Here is a 21,723-nt window from a genome sequence, read left to right on the forward strand (position 1 = left end):
TGGGTGATGTGTCTGTCTCTGGTAAACACACAATCAAGGCTTTTAAACAATACTTACTGATTGTGTAACTTAAAGTCCAAGTCCAGCCATTTTTTCTAATGAAGCAGGCAAGCGTTCAAATTTCTCGTAAAGTGGTATTAAATTTGAACCCAAAAATATAAATATATTGAAGCCTACCAATCATTTTGATGTGGTGGCTCCATTCATTTTTCTTTTGTAGGCATTTTTCCCCTCTGTTTTCCCCCTGGTGATCTGGCCAGTAACACACCTGTCTTTAAAGTGCCTCCACTCTGGGTGAAGGTGTGCAGAGACGCCATTGGACAGCAGTAATGCCAGTCTTGTGGGAGGGAAGTGTTGGATGCACTAGCAGATTTTATATACACTAACAAATTGAAGCCAAACTCCATCTCACACCTTATAGGCAGTTGCAGCAACAGGTTTTGTTTTTGCATAGATAAAAGCTGACCATTTTAAACACCCCAGTCAGTGTTAAATGGTCTGTCTCAACCCTATAACTGTTACATTTGCAGGACAGCTTGGTCTGTTGAAAAACTGACCTACTTGCAAAATCGCTAGGTTAAAAAAAAAAAAAAAAAAAAAAAAAAAACGAATGCAGCCATCACATCCAAGAATTGGTAAACTGCAATATAATGTTTTGCTTTTGGATGTATACCGCTTTAGGTTTCTAATGCCATGTCATCATTGGGTAGCTCTCTTTCTGTGCCTTTTGGATTTATACCACTTTAAGTTTGTATGGCTGTCTTTCATCATTGGGTAGCACTCTCTTCCTGTGCCAGGGTCACATCACTGCCGAGGATGTGGGTGTCACTGGGACAGGAAGATGCAGAGCAATAAAATAAAATTAAAGTTAAAATTGTTTTAAGCCCTCCACACTCTTTAAATGTGTAGTCATCTCTGTCCTTTTCAGAAAGATGTCCCATCATGACTCGCTGTCACCAGGACAGGAAAAGACTGTGAATCTCCCCAACAGGGACACAGACAGCAAAAAAACACAAAAAACTGTCTACTATGGGTAATGTACAGGTTATGTTACTTTGCAGATATTTTAGTGGCAAAGGCCCATCTATATTGTTGGGTTTTGTGTGATGGGCTGTTGTGCTCCCTGGTCTGGATTTTAGCTATCTGTGCCTTTTTTATATTGGGGACACAGAGGCAGCTGCTGGAGCGTACACGTGAAGACTTACATTCACACTTCTGCCCAATGACTGACCTGGTCCCCTGTCATGGGTGATTATCATTCAAGCTCAGCTGGAAGTCTGGAGGAGGCAGAGGCAGCTGCCTAAGGAGTGCAGCTTTTTGGCAGCAGCTTTGAACATCAACACTGTTTGATCATCTGTGCTGCACTGCTGAAAAATTGCAGAATATCTGAGGTACCAAGGTGGTATGTGCATGCATGTGTGCAAAGTGGCAGCTGTTGCCCAACATTATACATTGCTGCAATACAGCCAGGCGAATTCCAACTATTTTAGGTTGTTGGCATGATAGTGACAGGCTGGGGCAGGGTGTGGAGGTCAAAAGGGCTCCCTGGATACTTGCTGAGCCCCTAGGCTACAGCCTAGGTTGTCCAGTGAGCGATCCAGCTCTTGTGTGTAGAAAGTTTAATTTTCTCTTGAGTGGAGAGGGTCTTCTTGTTGTCTTTCCCTGATCTCCACCTGAATGCTGACATTGCCTCTGTTATTTTGTATGAGGGTAATACAACCTCTAGTATAAGGTAATCCAGCAATGACCAACTCTAGTCCCTGCATGCAAGGATGGCTCTATAGAACACTGCAAGAGAAAGGAGCCAACCTGAAATCGTAAACCTAGGGCAGCAGTCATGGCACCAGCTAAAACTGTAGCATAGCCAAGGATTAAAAGATAAAGAATCTGTATCCTCATAAAGTGATTAAATCAACAGCTGAAAGTGCTCAAATAACTGAGGGTTTAATATGGCTTTAAAGCAGAGCTCAACTACATCTGAGCACCAAAAACATAAATTCATTTTTAATACTCAACGCAAACTTACCCCATCCATCCATGTGCTTTATTTTGTTGCAAAATCGCTTTAAAAAACGGCCCCCCTAGCATTTCTGGCTGTAGCGATCTTGAGTAAGGGCAGATGGTTCATGTAGCATTTTCTTCCTGGAATCCATCTGCCCTTAGCTTAGGAACGCATGCAGGAGGGTGTTCTTAGCTGTGAAAACTCCTCTGGAAGACTCCTGGAATGTATGACATTAGCCTAGGCAAGAAACCCGGGAAGTAACTGAAGAAATGTAAAAAAAAAAAAGTTTAAAACAAGTAAATATGATATACTTATCTATTTACTAATGCTAGCAGCATAGGAATGTTGATTGAGAGAGTAAAGCTCCGCTTTAACATAAATGAATGTTTTGAGCAATAAAAAGAATCCATGCTGATTGGGCTGTTGGCCAATATTTTGAGTCTTTGAAGACCATAACATTCTCGCTGTGATTTATGGAATTGCTTAAGAAAAAAATGTATCTGTATATTGAGATGTTGGTCATTTATATATATATATATATATATATATATATATATATATATATATATATATATATATATATATATATATATATATATATATATATATATATATATATATATATATATATATATATATATATATATATATATATATATAGTGTCCTCCGTCTTAAAAGGTTTCCATACTGTCTGTGAAATCCAAAGCATGTCCCTGTTGGTGAAATCCCTATTCAGTGTGCTGTATCAAGACAACTGTTGACTCTATGGAGTTAGTTAATAGTGGCCAATGATCCAACACCTTCAAGGCTCGGGATTCCCTACATATGGCCACTTATATCTAAAGAGTAGATGTATACAGAATATCTGAAATCTGTATTGTTTATTTTCTAATCTATATAATTTAGTTTTGTTACACCTTGGTCAGCCATGCACATGGTAGGAACACTGATGCACTACCATGGTGGCAATCGATGATGGGATGCTAACTCGTATTGGTACTTGATTAATTGTTTTGGTGTCGGTAGGGATGTAGGTTATGGAAATTAATGTGCATCTATATTCTCCAATTTCAGGGTGGATGGGAAAGAGCCACCTCTGGAAGGCCGTCTAGAAGGGAAGACACCTCTGCGTGACTTTCCTAGATTATCACCTGAGAACAAGGAAGTTCGACCCTTTCGGCCTCCAAGGAATGGGATGGTCACACATGTCCAGCGATGTGAACAGAAGAACATAGATCAGGTAGGCACGTGGTCCATAAGAGCCAGAGATTTTTGTCCAGATTGCAGCATTGGTTCTGATATATTCTTCATTCTCCAAACAGATCAGAGAAGTGTCTCTTCCCCCTGATGAGAGGATTTCTGAATCGATCAATTCACAGCATTTTGCAGGTACCTAAAAACCTTCTTTTGGTCCTATTTGTCATGCTTTCCTCTGAATACTGAAAATTTCAAGGGACTATAAGCTATCTGGGGAAATGGAATGGGGCGTGTGTATGAATATGCTTTAGCTGTTTAATGCATGATCTATAGCTGCTATTCAACAGTTTTAACGTACCCCAAAGGATTCCGGTATAGTATAGAGAACAGTTGCAGTATGTTGTATGTTGTCGAAAGGGCAAAGTTCATAAGCTAACGTAAAAAACGCTAGTCAAAGCTGGAAATAAAACCTTGGTACTTGAGAGCATGATGCACAAGAGTTACTCCCAAGACTACCTGCTGCCTCTCATGTATGGGCCTAATATGTAAAAAGAAAGAAAAAAAATGTTTTTACGGCATCCATTTAGAATGAAACCTAAATGTGATTGACGGTAACAGAAGCATTAGAGGTTTTAAGTCTTCCTGGGTTTGGATAGCATGAAGAAAAACGTGCCTCCTTACCTGCACACCGCTGAGAAGGCTGACATGTTTTCCCGCAGTTACTTTGGGGTTCGCTGTGGGTGGCCCAGATACGCGATGTACGTGCGCGCATGAACTGTCGTTCACGGCATAGGTCTCGGCAGGAACCGAACTTCAGAGCGCATGCACCAGTGATGTCACTGGCTGCAAGTAATGTAAATATCTCCTAAACAGTACATGTTTAGGAGATATTTACACTACCTATAGGTAAGCCTTATTATATCATGTCAGCGGAGGAAGTTTACTTCCTCTTTAACCACTTGCCAACCAGCCGCTGTCATTATACTGCGGCAGGTTGGCAAGATCCCGCAAACGTAGCTGTCCGTTGGTCCTTTTAAGCATCCTGCTGCATCGCAGGGGTGCCGATGCTCGTGACCGCCGGCCACGGCGCGATCGCGGGCACCAGAGCCAGAACAGGACCGTGTGTCCCTGTTCTGATAGAAGAGACAGATTGTGAGTTCCTAATAGCTAGGAACCAAGATCTGTCATTTCCTCTTGTCAGTCCCCTCCCCCCACAGTTGGAACACAGTTAACCCCTTGATCACCCCCTAGTGTTAACAGCTGTGTGGCCAGTGACATTTTTACAGTAATTGGTGCATTTTTATAGCACTGATCGCTGTATAAATGCCAATGGTCCCAAAATGTTGTCAAGTCTCCGATGTGTCCGCCATAATGTCACAGTCCCCATAAAAAAAATCGCAGATCGCCGCCATTACTAGTAAAATTAAAATAATAAAAATGCCATAAATCTATCTCTTATTTTATAGATGCTATAACTTTTGCACAAATCAATCAATATACGCTTTATGCAATTATTACCAAAATCGGGTAGAAGAATACATATCGGCCTATTGAGAAAAAAATAGCTTTTTTAAAATAAAAATTTTGGATATTTATTATAGCAAAAGTAAAAAATATTTTAGTTTTTTTCAAAATTGTTGCTCTTTTTTTGTTTATAGTGCAAAAAATAAAAATTGCAGAAATTATCAAATGCCACCAAAAGAAAGCGCTATTTGTGGGGAAATTATTTTGTTTGGGTGCGACGGCCCACGAATGTGCAACTGCCAGTTAAAGCAACGCAGTGCCGAAACGCAAAAAATGGCCCTGTCTTTGGGCAGCCATTTTTTCCGGGGCTGAAGTGGTTAAAGTGGAACTATAGACAAAAACTTTCCTTTTTAATTTTGAGTCCCTGTGCCATAGTCAAACGGGAAGTGAGAGGAAATCCCTGCAAGTTGAGGGCAATCCTTGGGGACCCCCCAGGTCACCAGAACTAGTGTCCCCATTGGAGGTACCCTTCTATTACTTTTCTGAGGACAACCTAAAATTTGGGATTTTCTTTTACGTTCACTTTCAATAATGGTAAACAAGACAGAGGGTGAATCTACTTAATGAGGGCACAGACAGCGATGGAAACTGACAAATGTTCTAATCCCTATGCAGGTTATTCAAAACTAAAAAAAAAGTTTTTCCTTTTTAGTTATACTTTTAAGTGTGTAGTTTTTTTTTTTTTTTTTTAACCGTTATGTACATAGGGAGAAACCTGTGACAGGCGTTCATCAAATATGCTGGCTATGATCGCCCTTTCCGCATCTGTGCTCCATTCATAGAAGCCATAATTTTGGTTCCCACAATGCAAAGCACTGTATGAATGGAGCATGGGCAGATGAATGAATGGTCTGCCTGCTCCATTTGTTGTGTGAATGGTAAAGTACAGCTTCTATGAGAGTGGGTGGAAAGGTCGGGGATATTCAGCGGTTTTTATAGGTACCTTTCACAGCTGCAGTCACTCATAATAACCACCCGCAGCACTGAAAGATCATTGCTGCCAGAGTATCTGGGGCAGAAGACCAAAGATGTCAACCCAACACAGTAGCCCACAGCATATGTGTTTTTTTATTTTCTTTCTCTCAACTTCATATTTAAGACGCCATAATACTACACTACATACTGTACATAGGAAACCACCACAGTTTGTATCTCAAGTGCAACTGTAGCCATAACCTTTGTTTTATCTGTGGATAGTGTTGAAAGGAAAATGGGTATTCCAAATTATTTAAATTCATTGTAAGTACTGACCCTGAAACTTCAAATTTAAGTTTGCCCACCTTACAGAATTTTTTTATTTTTTCCCCACAGCTTGCGACTCACTCACTCGGACCCTGGACAGTGGTATTGGGACATTTCCTCCACCCGATTACTGTGGAGGAACGCCAAACAAAAGTGCCCCGAAGATAAAGCCCAGGCAGGAGTCTCCCTCTGTCCTTCCAGTGGGAAGGTTTTCTGCTTTCCCGAAGGTTCCCAGAAGAGCACGGACTTTGGAGAGGGACATGAGGGGTGTAGAGGAAATGTACCCCCCAGGACAGCATCAGAGTATTCCAGCATTCCATGCACTGTTGGCAGAGCCAGAACCTACTGTGGGACACAGGATGTATAGAGAAGGTATGTCTCTCTAAGTTCTCAATAGTTTGGTTCTTAGCAGTACTAGTCTAACCTTTCATACATATAGTTTGCATAGACATTATATATAAAACAAAGGGACATTTATAATATGTTGTAAATCACAGCAAGCAAATGGAATTAAAGCAATATTAAACCCAAAAGCGGTGAACTCACCGCTGCTAATGCGCTCCTGCCCATTGAAATCAATGGGCAGCGCTGCCGTACCACCGGCAATGCGCTTTCTCGGCCCGAAATGCACCCCAAATCCGACAGTAAAATATCGCAGTTTTTACACTATGTACGGCACAGTGTGAAAGGGCTTTTTTTTTTTTTTTTCCCCCCTGTTTCCACCTGGTAAACTGCCCAGTAACACACCTCCTGTATTAGAGACCCCCACTCTAAGTGGAGAAACAAGACATCTTTTGGACAACATTGTGAGTCTGGCGGGAAAGCAGTGTTACACAAACATATGAAGCCAAACTCCAGCTAATGCTTTTTAAGCAGTTACAGCAAGTTTTGTTTCGTTAAGATAAAAATGTTGCATACATAAAAGCTGACCATTGTAAGCACTGCTGTCGGTGTTAAATGGTTTGTCCCAACGCTCTAAGTGCTGCTTTTTCTGAACGCCTTGTTTTTTTGAAAAACGTCAGACTTACTGCCAGGTGCATCAGATGAAAATATAAGCAAGATTCCCCAAAAAAATACTGATGCAGCCATCCCAACTAAGAATTGGTAAGCTGCAATATAAAATATGGTTTTGGGTTTAATGCTGCTTTTAACCCCTTCCCTACAACAGTACGCATATATGTGGCATCACTGGGCTGGGTGCAGTGCGCTCCCAGCACAGAGCCCGGGGTCTCACCAGGATCCCCGGGTCCCGTACTAGTGATTGGGTATTGACTATCACAGTGATCAGTCACTGAAGCCCACCCCTGTGTTTGTGTCTCTGTCTCTATCTCTTCTTTGCAGAGAGAGGAATAAGTAAACTGTGTGTAAAGATAAATAAATAACTAGATCAGTGCCAGGGTTAGTTTGGGTCATATTCTGTATATTTTGGGCAATGTTTTTATTTATTTTTGGAAATGTAGTATCGGTGTTAGTATATTTTAGGTAGAATACATAAAAAAAAAAGGGAAATGCGCTCTATTATTTCTGGGGGCTGTACTATGGGTGTAAACAACAAATAACACACACAGGGATGGACTGGGACAAAAATTTGGCCCTGGACTTCATCCAGACTGGCCCACTTTAATTTTGCGAACACGCACAAAAACAGTTTATAAACTAGACACGGTACAGGAGATGGTCAGAGACTGCGGACATACTACAGGAGATGATCAGAGACTGCGGACATACTACAGGAGATGGTCAGAGACTGCGGACATACTACAGGAGATGGTCAGAGACTGTGGACATACTACAGGAGATGATCAGAGACTGCGGACATACTACAGGAGATGGTCAGAGACTGCGGACATACTACAGGAGATGGTCAGAGACTGTGGACATACTACAGGAGATGATCAGAGACTGCGGACATACTACAGGAGATGGTCAGAGACTGCGGACATACTACAGGAGATGATCAGAGACTGCGGACATAGTACAGGAGACGGTCAGAGACTGCGGACATACTACAGGAGATGGTCAGAGACTGCGGACATACTACAGGAGATGGTCAGAGACTGCGTTCATGGCTGAACCCAGTGTAACAGTATATAGTATCGCAGGATTGCTCCACTCCATTTAAACCAGCTCTGTAAAGATCAAGTTGGTAATCTTCCTTTGAAAGTACACCCATGTGACAATTGCACATCCAATTTCCAAAATACAAATGTTCTTACAAACAGTGATCTGGTCAGGATTAGTGGAGGACAGTAAACAGTTAATTGGTCTGTGAAGTTCTAGCCTGAACTAGCAGTTAATCCTTCCAAAAAACATCCCAAAAACCATGCAGCACACACAGAGCTCTGGCTAAATAACTGAAATGGTTAACAGCCAGCCATGTGTCACACAGTCACTGGACACAGAATGTTAGCAGGTCTTATCAGTGTGCAGGATAAACGGCTATACAAAAAAGTACGGGAGCGAGAGACAAGGGAGAGGGAGAGAGAGGGGGAGAGGGGACTGACCTGCACACTGCCTAGATTTCTGGAAGACACTGCAGCCAGTGTACATGTGAGACTGTGATGTGACATTTCTCCCGAGTCCTGCCGATCTGTGTGCTGCAGGACATGCTATCGTTCTTGTATCTCGTCGGCATTGTGTTTCTCCTTCCTTGCGCCCCCATTCAGCCCCACTCCAGCACCCGGGTAGTCAAATGTGGCGGGCTGGAGGGGGGAGGGTTACGCTGCCTGCTGACTGGCTGTGGATGTGTGGGATGAGCAGAGCAAGTCCTCGCTAATACACAGTACTCTCATAAGCAGCAGTCAGCAGAGCGCAGAAACTCGGGGCTGTCACTCAAAATCGGCCCATTTATGGACCAGCCCACCGGGAATCTCCCGGTACTCCCTATGGTCAGTCCATCCCTGAACACACATGTGGTATTACTGCGATTGTCAGGAGTAGGAGAATGTACTTTGGGTTGTTCTTTGCTGGTAGGTTATGGTAGTAATCGGAAATATACAGCTAATAAAAATAAAATAAAAAATTCCCACATATTTTCCTTTTGAGAATACCATTTACCACCAAATGAAAGTCTAATGTGCTCTGAAATAAACAAGGTATGGATACATACCAGGATACACAAAGTAGTTGTGGTTATATGTACGGTTTTACTAAAACATGTCAAAGTTGAAAAAATTGTGCTTGGGCATTAACATTTGTTTTACCCTTAGGTGCAAAAAGGGGGTTGACTACTTTCACTGATTTAACTAAATTAAACTGAATTCTAATTGGTTACATTTTTGGATATGTACTGTATATGGTTAGTGTAAATCAGTGGTTCTCAAACTCAGTCCTCAAGTACCCCCAACAGGCTAGGTTTGCAGGTTTTCCTTTATCTTGGACAGGTGCTTTAAATCTGAGTCGATGGCTTGGTATTTTGGACAGCTACTTTATCTAAGGCTGGCTGGCCATACATGGTCGAATTTTCTTTTGAAAATCAGTAAATTTGTGCGTTTTGTGATCCGATGGTGCCACCATTGATTTCGAAATTTGACCAACCAAGCCTTCAATTTCACCTCCTGTTGCAACAGAATAAGAATTTTCGTGGCTGGGAATCTTTTCTTTCTGGGAATTTTCTTTTCTTGCACATGCGCATTTCTTTTTCGATTAAATTTCTCGCACGATTCTCCCATCTCCCATGATTTATCTCCCACGATTTAGAAAATCGTTAGTTTTTCAGAAAATTTCCAACATGCCCGATTACTCAAATTCGATGACCACACGAAAATCTGCTGTTGCTGCAGCCCACTAATGGTGAAAAATTTGAATGAAAAATTCTTAGATAAGGTTTTCGAGCAAATTGAGTTTTTTTTTTTAATTCGACTCGTGTATGGCCTGCCTAAGAGAAATTCACAAAACATGGCCTGTTGGGGGGATACTTGAGGACTGATACTTGAGGACTGATATTGAGAACCACTGGTGTAAATTTAATTTTATAGCTGCTACTATAAACTTAACATAGGGTTCCTTCTAATGTAGATTCCAGTAGAGATCACAGTTTGCCACAGCAGAACAAGAACTGGACCTTTCCCAATGCCAAGATCAATGCTGGCTCTGCAGAGAGCTTCCGGTCAAGAGTGCATGATCTGGAAGAGGTAAGGAGATGTTCGTTGAAGCAGCACCAATGGAAGGCTGTCGTAAAAGTGCTTTTTTTCTGAGGACTGCATTGAGTTTAATTTTTATCTTATCTCTCATGAGAAAAGGAGTCACCGCTCCAGGTGGATCTTGTGAGCAATTGGGGACCTCTCAGGAAACCAAGGTGCTGGCAATGCACAAGGCAAATGAAGAAGATTCGGGGGGAAAATGGACAGCCGCACTCCAGATGGCCACGATTAAGCACTAATGTAGTGCGAAACATGTCGGCTGTCCCTTTCTGTGGCTGTGTATGCCTATTTTTATTGAATAAAGACAACTTTCCGAAGTTCATCTGGAGTGCGGCTGTCCATTTTCCCCCGAATCTTCTTCATTTATCTCTCATGAGGTTGTCCTAAATTGGCCATAGACATTAGATCGTGGTCACAAATGTTACATTTCTAGAACGATCTTTCTCAACGTTTTTGCCCCAGAGGAATAATTTTTTTTGGTCTTGGGGGAACTTCTAATAAAATTTATAAATAATTGGGGTTAGAGGCAAGGATGACCCATACAGTGGCAGTCAGAATGCCAGCCTTAGACGGCTAACAAATTATCATTGGTGTCATGCTGCTGGCCCTGTCAAGTGGCATTGGACATGGAATTGTGCAGGCATCATCAGTTGAGAAGCCAGCTCAGCCACAGCTCAAGAATCTCTGGGTAACCTCTGTAAGAACCTTGGTTGAGAATGGCTGCTCTATAACAATAGATATACACAAGTAGTCACACCCCCATAGGTGATCAGTTCTTCCCTCAAAATTGGTCAGCAAGGCTGTGTGTGCAAAGTCACTGATAGAACATAGATATGATTTTCTGAGCTGATCATTTCTAGACCTTTCTTTAGCTCGTTATCTAGTCCTTTTTATGAAATTCCTGAAAATACTAATGTAGACTAGCTTTACACTTTCTCTGTCAATTGTAGTTTGTGCCACCGCAAACTTTTCCACCCTATATTTGCTTGGATATTGTTTAGACCAGTGGCAGCTGATGCTCAATGTTTCGAGTTTAGGTGTCCTGAGCCCATCCTTCTTCTTTTTTTTTTTTAAAAGCCAATTAGAACCTCTGGCTCTAATCGCCTGCTTAAAAAAAAAAAAAAAAATGTTCAAATCCATGTGTCCGGTGCCCTGCATGTATTGAGTTACTGACCAAGAACCAGAGTGCAGATTAGAAAGAGGAAATCGTAACTCCTGATCTTCAGACTTTCTCCATGACGGCCATGGAATTGGCATTGCAGGCAACTAGCATTTTTATCAGTGGAGGTCAGCAATGGTAGTCTAATACAGTACAAGTTTCCTCTGTGGGCTTCATGACCTTCAAGGTCAGCAGTTGTCTAGTCTGTTTGAGGAACAACTGCTTTTCTTGATAAAAATAGATTTAGCTTTTTTTTTTTTTTTATGCTGTGGGTATATAGTGTGTGTGTGTGTGTGTGTGTGTGTGTGTGTGTGTGTATACAGTTGTGCTCATAAGTTTGCATACCCTGGCAGATCTGTGATTTCTTGGCCATTTTTCAGAGAATATGAATAACACAAAAACATTTTTCACTCGTGGTTAGTGTTTGGCTGAAGACATTTTATTATCAATCAACTGTGTTTACTTGTTTTTAAATCATAATGGCAACAGAAACTACTCACATGACCCTGATCAAAAGTTTACATACCCTGGTGATTTTGACCGGATAACATGCACACAAGTTGACACAAAGGGGTTTGAATGGCTATTAAAGGTAACCATCCTCACCTGTGATCTGTTTACTTGTAATTTGTGTGTGTGTGTGTGTGTATAAAAGGTCAATGAGTTTCTGGACTCCTGACAGACCCTTGCATCTTTCATCCAGTGCTGCACTGACGTTTCTGGATTCTGAGTGATGGGGAAAGCAAAATAATTGTCAAAGGATCTGCAGTAAAAGGTAGTTGAACTGTATAAAACGGGAAAGGGATATAGAAAGATATCCATGGAATTGAGAATGCCAATCAGTAGTGTTCAGACTCTAATCAAGAAGTGGAAAATGAGGGGTTCTGTTGAAACCAAACCACGGTCAGGTAGACTAACTAAAATTTCAGCCACAACTGCCAGGAAAAGTGTTTGGGATGCAAAGAAAAACCCCAAAAAACTTGATGAAATGCAGGACTCTCTCTGAAAACCTGGTGTGTAGACGTTTCAAGATGCACAATAAGGAGGCACTTGAAGAAAGATGGGCTGCATTGTTGAGTCGCCAGAAGGAAGCCATTACTAGGCAAAGACCAACTTGACAATACACCAAACAGCACATAGACAAGCCTCAAATCTTCTGGCACAAAGTAATTTGGGGTGATGAGACCAAAATGTAGCTTTTTGGCCACAACCATAAACACTACATTTGGAGAGAAGTCAACAAGGCCTATGATGAAAGGTACACTATTCCTACTGTGAAACACGGAGGTGGATCGCTGATGTTTTGGCAATGTGTGAGCTACAAAGGCACCGGAAATTTGGTAAAAATTTATGGCACGATGAATGCCAAAAAATACTCAACATTTGCATTCATCAGCCAGCCAAGAAGCTGCACATGGGACCTACTTCGACATTCCAACATGAAATGGATCCAAAACACAAGGCCAAGTCGACCAGTCATTGGCTACAGCAGAATAAAGTGAAGGTTCTGGAGTGGGCCATCTGTCTCCTGACCTCAATATCATTGAGCCACTCTGGGGAGATCTCAAATGTGCAGTTCATGCGGGACAGCCCAAGGATTTCCAGGAACTGGAGGCTTTTTGCCAAGAGGAATGGGCAGCTTTACCATCTGAGAAAAAAGAGCCGCATCCACAAATATCTCAAAAAAATTTAAGCTGTCATTGATGTTAAAGGGGGCGATACAGAGTATTAAGAACTGGGGTATGTAAACTTTTGATCAGGGTCATTTGGGTAGTTTCTGTTGCCATTATGATTTTAAAAAGAGTAAACCCAGTTGATTGATAATAAATGGCTTCAGCCAAACACTAACAATGAGTGAATGAAGTTCTTGTGTTATCATTCATATTCTCTGCAAAATGGCCAAGAAATCACAAATTCTGCCAGGGTATGTAAACTTATTAGCACAACTTTGTGTGTGTGTATATATTGTGCATTGTCTGAAAAAAAGCGTACGCGCACGTTGTTTTTTCGGTATACCTGAATTAATCTGTCGGTTAGCTTCAATAGATAACCATGAATAAATGATACAAGTGTGCAGCAGCACTCGGTGAATCCAAATGAGCAAGATTATTGTGTCAAAGCAGAGACGGATAATCACATCTCCTCTTTGCCTTGAGGAAATAAGGGAGTGTTCTGTCACCAGAGAGGAGAACGCAGAGCCACGTCTGCTGTGTTCAGGGAAAATTACTTTAATTAAAAAATAATGAGATCATTTTTATCGTTGATGCTTAAACCCTTCTCACAGAAGACATCTATACTATTTTAACAATTTAAATGACCACTACAGTTGTGTACATTGACAGTATCCTCAAGATTGTATATAATTTTTGTTGAAATTTACGTTCCAATTTTTATTTATATGTGAAGGGTGTGATTATATAATTACCATACACTACATGGCTTTAGACCGTTTCTATTGTCCTGTAATTTTTTTGATATTATGAATGCCTGCCTCAAATGACCCTTTCAGTCCGATCCTAACAAAAGCAATGGATAGGCAGATGTGTTGTAAATATGACTACTTGTCAAAATGGAGAACTATTACAAGGTTGCTATTTTATGGGAAACATAAGACTATTAAAAGCCAACCCCGAGGAACTAGAAAACTTTTACTTGCGGTAGAGCTACACCCACACTGCAAGGTTTGTTTGAGTCTAGGGAACCTATTAAGGTAGATTAATGTACCTGATTTCTCCACTCTGATTAATAGAAGTTCTAAGCAGAGACTAGTCCATGTGGGGTATTCCTGTTTTTAGTGAGAGGTTACTTTCACATAATTGGTATTAATCCATATTGTGAGAAATGGAATCTTATGTATGTGTAGTGTAGGTAATGACATTGCCGTGTATAATATGGTTCTTGCTCACATTAGTCATGGTTGACCTTTGCATTTTTTTTTTTTTATTGTAGATCCCATCAGAAGGAGACAGAGACTGTGACATGTCTGGGTATGCCCACCCATCAATCTGTTTCCCGGGCACTGTGAGCAGCCGCACTCCCAGCACTTCAGAAGTTGGCGACGAGGGTACAAGTGAAGCTAAATCTCGAGACAACGAGCAGGGTCAGACAGGGCTGGAGAACTCTGAATCCTTGAGTGATTCACTCTACGACAGCCTGTCGTCTTGCGGGAGCCAAGGCTAATGGCGCATTCCTACACCACCTTACTAGTACAAGCTGCCGGACACCTAGATTAACATTGCAGATGTAAACTGACCATACTGGCTGCTTGTAGGTGCTATTCTATGTGGAGTCTTTGTCCTTTTCATGACCATATTGCTCCTCTAGAAAGACCTTGTCCATCCCACATGAGCCTCAATACCCCCAAGTATTAGCAACATACTAGAGTCTTGTTGCCTCAGACCTTGCAGGTAAAAGTCCTGATATCCCGCGGAACTGTTGCCTCAGCCTTTGCCTCGTTCTGTCCCAGTCTGCGGTGGGTCCTGTGGTTTGCTCCCCTATTTCATAGGTTGCCATCGTTCTTGTATTCTTTGTTTTTGTTGTGTCATCTATGGGTTGCCCCTTTACTATGCATCTATTACCACCAGCTTAATTGATGTCCTTTACAGCAGGAAGACTGGTGAAGGGGGATTTCACAGGTTAATAGATTACCTCACATCTCCGTCTCGCTAATCAGTACCCCAACTATGTGTTAATGCACTGATCCAGAAGCTGAATACCACCTCTTAATTTTATCAGGGAGCACGTCTGGAAAGGAAGAAGTTATTTTTTAGCTGCCTATCTGGAGTTATTGTGATCATTATTGGGGAGTATTGACCAGTTTGACCAGATGTGACACTTCCGTGACCCCTAGATTTCTTCTTTTTTTTTATTTTATTTTTTTATTTGTTCCTTTTTTTTATTTTGGTTTATACTTGTGCTGTTTTATATAAATATATATTTTTATTTGTGTAAATGTTTAGTTTTTACTTTCCTTTTTTTATGCATAGTGTTGTTTTTATTTCGATGCTGTTGCTCTCAAGATGGTGCTAACCAGGAAAAATATTCTTTGTCAGGTTTTTTTTCCCCCTCATTTTTCCTTAAATTTTTTTTTTTAATTTTATATCATTCTTTGTTTTATTTATATAAGTTATTGTGACTGTTTTTCTGCCTCACTTTCCTTTTAAGCTAAAATAAAAAAAAAATCTAAATATATTTGAGATGTATGTGTCCTTTTTTTGACAACTGGCTTACCTTTTGATAATGTGTATTTACTTGCTTGTTTGAAGCATCAGTAAATATAATATGCAACTGGTTTACGAAAAATTATTCTTCAATCACATTTATAAATGTGTCAATATTTTGAAAGCTTATCCGAATGATAAAATGTTAACTAATACATATGGGAACATTTCCACCTATAGCAGATTGACGGCCAGGAAGTGGTTCTGTTATCCTGACTGGGCGTCATATGACGTCCAGCAGGATAACATGCTGGCGCGTGCCAGTGCCTCATCTCCAATCATAAGGAGCTTCTGTCAGAGGCTTCTTGCCACGTGATCAATCACAGCTGATCATCGCGTGAACCAGGAAGTGCCGACAAACGTCATTCCTTGGAAAAAAGGAGTGGAGTTGCGCTAAAAATGTGTGACTTATCAAAAAAATAGTGAGCACTATAAAGTCCCAAATAAGAGAAGAAAAATCTTTTTTAGACAAATGTAAACTGTGTAAAAGTTCTGTGAATAATTAAATTCCCTATGGAATCACAACGTGAAGAAATATCTGGATCACTGCTCCCTGAAAATGCTGACCCTTACCGGATTTTCAGATCCAAAAGGATCAAGCCGAGCAAGTAGCCAAACACCTGGGCTGCACAGGAGATCTGAATCTTGATATGGTCTTCCCAGCAGTCCGTCAGTGGAACATCCAGAAAGCAAACAAAAATAAACTAGATAGTGTGATATTGTCTGGTAATCACACACAAATTCTCCCCCTGTGACTGGCAGACGGACAGTGTGACATGCAAACCACCACCAAAATACACACTGACCCTTACCAGAGCCCTGGGTCTAAATAGATCAAAACCATAAGGGGGATATGGGCAGCCAATGGAAAGGATCTTCTCCCAAAACAGTCCTTAGGCGTGCTCCTTGGTTCACGCTGACAGGGAGAGCCAACCGGCAGCTCTCCCTGTCAGAGGGGAGGGGGGTCTGTGCTAATAGTCAGCACATTGATTATCAGCACAGCCCCCTCAGATGTGCCAATCGCCTACCAATCAGTGCCACAATAATAAAGTCAGCATGTGCCCACCACAGTGCCAATTGGTGCCCAGCAGTAACGCACAGTCTAGGAGATATTCTACGGAGCAGCAGCAGGTGGTGGCACTGATTTGTGCCCTCTGAAGAAACGTCATACCCGTGCTGTTTTTTATTTTTATTTACCGCTACTACAGCTTTAAAACAAAGTTAATTTACCATACTGTACTATGGATTAGCAGTGTGTCACCCTAGGCTGCCCATTCCTACTTTGGACTCGGGTTACCTCCCCTATCCTTGTCTCCATGACATAGGGAAGTGGAGTTCTGTAGTTCAGGGCTAAGCTAAGTAAAGATAAACACTGCTTTGCACAGGAAGTTACAATATACAGGAGTTGGGCAGGATCCACAGGTGTTTTTTTCATGCACAGGTATCAAAACTTTCAGAAATTTAGCAAACAGACCAAAATGGAGCAAATAAGAGAAGTTTATTGGTTTTCATACACTTTAAATGGACAGGCAGGAAGCCCTGTCTGTGCTGTTTTTTTGGTATCTGTAATTTTGTGGATATGTTGCATGGGGGTTGAATTACTATAACAGGAGTGTTCAAAACCTGGTGCAGCTATGCATGGTTGCCAATCGGCTTCTAATTTCAACTTGTTCAACTAAGCTTTGGCAAAAAAAGACTTTGCACTCTCCAGTTTTAGTAATTCAACCCCAATAATGTCTAAAAACACAGACTTATAGGTAGATTCAGTAAGAGTTAGGCCGGCTTATCAGTAGATAAGCCGACCTAACTCAGAATCTACGCCGACTTATGTTTAAGTGTATGCTCAAACAGAGATGCGCTTAAACATATCTAAGATACAACGGCTTGCGCCGTCCTATCTTAGGTTGCAATATTTCGGATGGCCGCTAGGTGGCGCTTCCATTGCGGTCGGCGTAGAATATGTAAATTAGTGGATACACCGATTCACGAACGTACGCCCGGCCGCCGCAGTACATTTACGCCGTTTCCGTAAGCCATTATCGGGCCTAAAGTTATTCCATCTATTAGATGGAATAGTAATGTTAAAGTATGGCCGCCGTTCCCGCTTCGAGATTCGAAATTTTTACGTCGTTTGCGTAAGTCGTCCGCGAATAGCGATTTACGTCCACGTCGAAATCAATAGGCCCGTGCGGCGTACTTAGCCGCAATGCACACTGGGAAATGTAGGCGCCCGGCGCATGCGCAGTAAAAAAAAACATCAAAAACGTAAGGTCAAGCGCCATTAACATAAAACACGCCCCCCTAACACACATTTGAATTCGGCGCCCTTACGCCCGCCCGCTTTAGGCTACACCGCCGTAACTTGGCAGGCAAGTACATTGTGAATCATGTACTTGCCTAGCTAACTTACGGCGGCGTAGCCTAAACACGCTACGCCGCCGGAAGGGTAGGCACATCTACCTGAATCTACCTATTAGATTCTAAAGCCTTGTGCACATGATCAGATTTTCCGCAGACAAGGCCTCAGACTTTGTCCGAAGGGTGTTGGCCAAAAACTTGTCTTGCATACAAACGGCACACAATTGTCGGCCAACAAACACAAACGTAGTGACGTACTACATAGTTTTTCAGCTCTTTAGTGCCACCCTTTGGGCACCTTCTGCTAATGTTGTGTTTGGTGAGCATTGCTTCCGAGCATGCGTGTTTTGTACTTTGGGCTTTTGATCGAACCTGTGTACACAGACCGTTCACGGAAAATTTTAAAGCATGCCATCCAACATTTTGTCTGCAGAAAATCCGTCATCAATTGTCTGATGGAGCTGATCCTCTGATGGAGAATTTTCCGCCAACAGCCTGTCAACACACAATTCCCGTCGGAAAATCGGATCTTGTGTACGAGGCTCAAGTCTGCTCAGTTTGTCAAAAACCTAAGCTACCCATAGGTCTACAATCAGAAATCTGATTGCCTTTAAGCATACAGATAGCCCAGCAGTTGGTAGGAACTTTCTGCCAGGTACGGTGTTTCACTGGGGAGAGAGGGACTGAAGGCCTGCCAGTGCCACATATCTAATAAGAGAACATTATTATTTTGACTTATTAATCCAACTAATCTTTATAAAGCTGGCCATACACTGAGCAAAACATTTCAGTTCCTAATGAAAAAAGAAAAGAAGTCGGGCAGAAATGTGCCAGCTGTACAGCACCAGCGATCAGATGCGGGCGCTGTTGAGTGTTCTGGCAGCCGGCTGGCTGAATACAGTAGGAGGTTCATCCATTCGCACAGTGTGGAGTGTGGATCTGTGTGTGTAAACATAGATCCACCTCCTGTCAGCGGTGAGGAGACCAATGTGTGTTCTCAGTACAGAGGAACACACATCGGTCTCCTCCCCTTGTGAGTCCCCTCCCCCCTACAGTTAGAACACACCTAAGGGAACATATTGACCCCTTCAGCGCCCCCTAGTGGTTAACCCCTTCCCTGCCAGTCACATTTACACAGTAATCAATGCATATTTATAGCATTAATCGCTGTATAAATGTAAATGGTCCCAAAAACGTGTCAAAAGTGTCCGATGTGTTCGCCGCAATGTCACGATCACAGTAAAAAATCACAAATCGCCGCCAATACTAGTAAAAAAATGTATAAAATAAAAATGCCATAAATCTATCGCCTATTTTGTAGACGCTATAACTTTTGCGCAAACCAATCAATATACGATTATTGCGATTTTATTTATTTATTGTTTTACCAAAAATATGTAGAAGAATATGTATCGGCCTAAAATGAGGGAAAACGTTTTTTTAAAAAAATTTTGGTATTTATTAAATAAAGTAAAAAATATTGTGTTTTTTTTTTTTTTTTTTTAATTGTCGCTCTTTTGTTTATAGCGCCAAAAAATAAAAACCGTAGAGATGATCAAATACCACCAAACGAAAGCTCTATTTGTGGGGGGGAAAACATAAAGATTCAGTTTGGGTACAGTGTTGCATGACCACGCAATTGTCATTCAAAGTGCAAAATGCCCTGTATGGAAGGGGTTAATGTCTAACCAGGATAAAGACTGTTTTTATATTGGCACAGAGTCCCCATATGACTCGGATATGCTAATAAAAATGCTTCCAAGCATTGCCCACTATGCTACACCCAACATCTTCATTGCCATTTTGGATCTTGTAACAGTCTCATGTTTTTTGGGTTTACGCTCTGCTGCATTGGTCTTGGTGACAGTTGTTTCATACACGGATCAGATCATCAGTGTTGGGGAAGCCCTTGTCACTGCCAGCTCTTGGCGTGAGCAGACTTTGACAGCTGCTGTGCAATTTGCTGCAGCTTTACTGGAGCCAACTCTTGAGTACTTTCCCTAACACTTGTGAATCCTAATTTCTGGTGGCTATGTGATACCATTCCTAAATGCGGGATGGCATTCACTACAATACAAAACATGGTAGTGGAATTATTTTCTCTTAAGAACAGATGTTTATAAAGGGAACGCGTCGCCAACTGTATATTCCAAAAAACAAACAAAGCAAAAACTGTCCAGCTAGACGGCATTCATTTTGCTAAAAATATTATCTGGTTCCCCCTGCCTACTTAATTTGGTTACCCTGCTGTCAGTCAGTGTGTATTTCCTTGAGCCATGTCATTGTCACCGAGTCCTGCCTCTACAGAGTCTCTAATGTAAGAGGTAGAAATGAGAGAAGACAAAAATTAGAGTTGAACTATAAAGAAAAGACCTGGCTGTTGCGCTGGAGAAGGTTAGTGATGAGCAAAGTACAGTAAATTTATAGCAACCAATAAATACACCTGAATAAGAATTCCAGGTATGGATAGTGTATGGATAGTGTTACATTGGTCCAGCTTGGACCTATGCAACCATGCATATACCATACCTGGCTGATCTGTGTGGAAGCTGGAAATCGCTCTAATGCCTCGTACACACGGGCAAACCTGTACGATGAAAACTGTCCGCCGGACCGTTTTCAGCGGACATGCCCGCCCGGAGATTTCTGTATGATGGCTGTACACACCATCATACAGAAATGAGAGACAATCCGCGCGGACAGATAGCGTGGTGACGTGTTCCCGCTGTCGCCGCGACGTGCGCGACGCTGAAAGGTCAATGCTTCCACACATGCGTCTAAATCATTCGACGCATGCGAGGGATGGCGGCCGCTCGGACATGTACGGTAAGTCTGTACAGACGACCGAACATGTCCGACGGACAGGATTCCAGCGGGCATGTTTCTAAGCAAGTTTAGAAACATTTGTCCGCTCAAGCGGTCTGGCGGGCAAATGTACGCTGGAATCCTGTCTGATCGTCCGTACACACGATCGACCAGTTTCAGCAGACATGTTCGGTCGTGTGTACGGGGGCCTTATAGTTACTGCTACTACAGTGATCTCCACTTGCTAACAGGTCCCATGCCAAACGGCTGCCTTGCTGTATTGTGGGCACCCTCAAGAGATTGCTTTGCATTTACTCAATGAATGCAAAGCATTAAATAAGAAAAGTAGGACTTTTGGGCAGACTTTAAAGGTACCAGAAAAGGAATCAACATAAATAGAAATATGTATCACTACCCCTGAAGGAGCTGCTGGTTTGTTTCGGGTGGCATGTTACCTCTATTCCGTCGCCGTCTAGGGTATACGATGAGAGCTGAGAAGAACTTCAATGTCCACACTTTAGGTGTCTTTTTCTGTGCTTTATTACCCAACGGGGTAAAGGATAAAAGTAGTAGTAGTAGTAGTAGTTGAAGAGAGTAGAAAAAGGGAATAGGTAGTAGGTTCAGGTGTATAACTTTGTTCGGAAACAATCCTGCTTCCAGCAATGTAACTTTCGTCGCCACTCTAGCCAGAGTGGGTATTGCACACCTGGATAGGCCTCTCTCACCAGCCTAGCAGCCAGGATGTCACATGGAAACTTTAGCAATGTCTTTAGCAATGTCTCTGCCACAGACCTTCCCAAAGGTGGAGATGTATTCGGTCCAGAATCCTTCTCAACACAGGATTAAGCACCCGGATCGCTCTTGAATAAACTTGATAAATTCAGAACTGACAGACGACCATCATTCAGCCTCTCAGTAACAGTGCATCCTTCGATGAAGTTCAAGGCCTCTCCTGAGATACCAGCCTTGTGTCCCAGACAGGTTCTTCATTGGGTGGCTTCCTCCCTCAGGGCGAACAGCACAGGACCACTCTGCTATTGTAGACCCAGTCTGACTACCAGGCCTACATAGTA

At 42.0% G+C, this 21,723-nt stretch overlaps 1 protein-coding gene across 3 annotated transcripts in view; it reads left to right on the forward strand.

Annotated features, from left to right (window-relative positions):
- NCKAP5L (NCK associated protein 5 like) overlaps window positions 1-15,458 on the forward strand; it is a 137,963-nt gene extending 122,505 nt beyond the window's left edge. For 2 of the 3 annotated variants that reach the window (XM_040341206.1, XM_040341207.1), the window contains exons 9-14: window positions 929-1,033; window positions 3,078-3,243; window positions 3,326-3,392; window positions 6,036-6,338; window positions 9,984-10,099; window positions 14,217-15,458. In XM_040341206.1, the coding sequence (XP_040197140.1) occupies window positions 929-1,033; window positions 3,078-3,243; window positions 3,326-3,392; window positions 6,036-6,338; window positions 9,984-10,099; window positions 14,217-14,447 (988 nt within the window). In that variant the 3' untranslated portion in view covers window positions 14,448-15,458. The remainder of the gene's footprint in view (window positions 1-928; window positions 1,034-3,077; window positions 3,244-3,325; window positions 3,393-6,035; window positions 6,339-9,983; window positions 10,100-14,216) is intronic. The other variant, XM_040341208.1, reaches the window with a different exon arrangement.
- Window positions 15,459-21,723: the final 6,265 nt, after the last annotated feature.

This window comes from Rana temporaria, chromosome 2 (assembly GCF_905171775.1).
Source record: "Rana temporaria chromosome 2, aRanTem1.1, whole genome shotgun sequence".
Taxonomy (NCBI): Eukaryota; Metazoa; Chordata; class Amphibia; order Anura; family Ranidae; genus Rana; species Rana temporaria.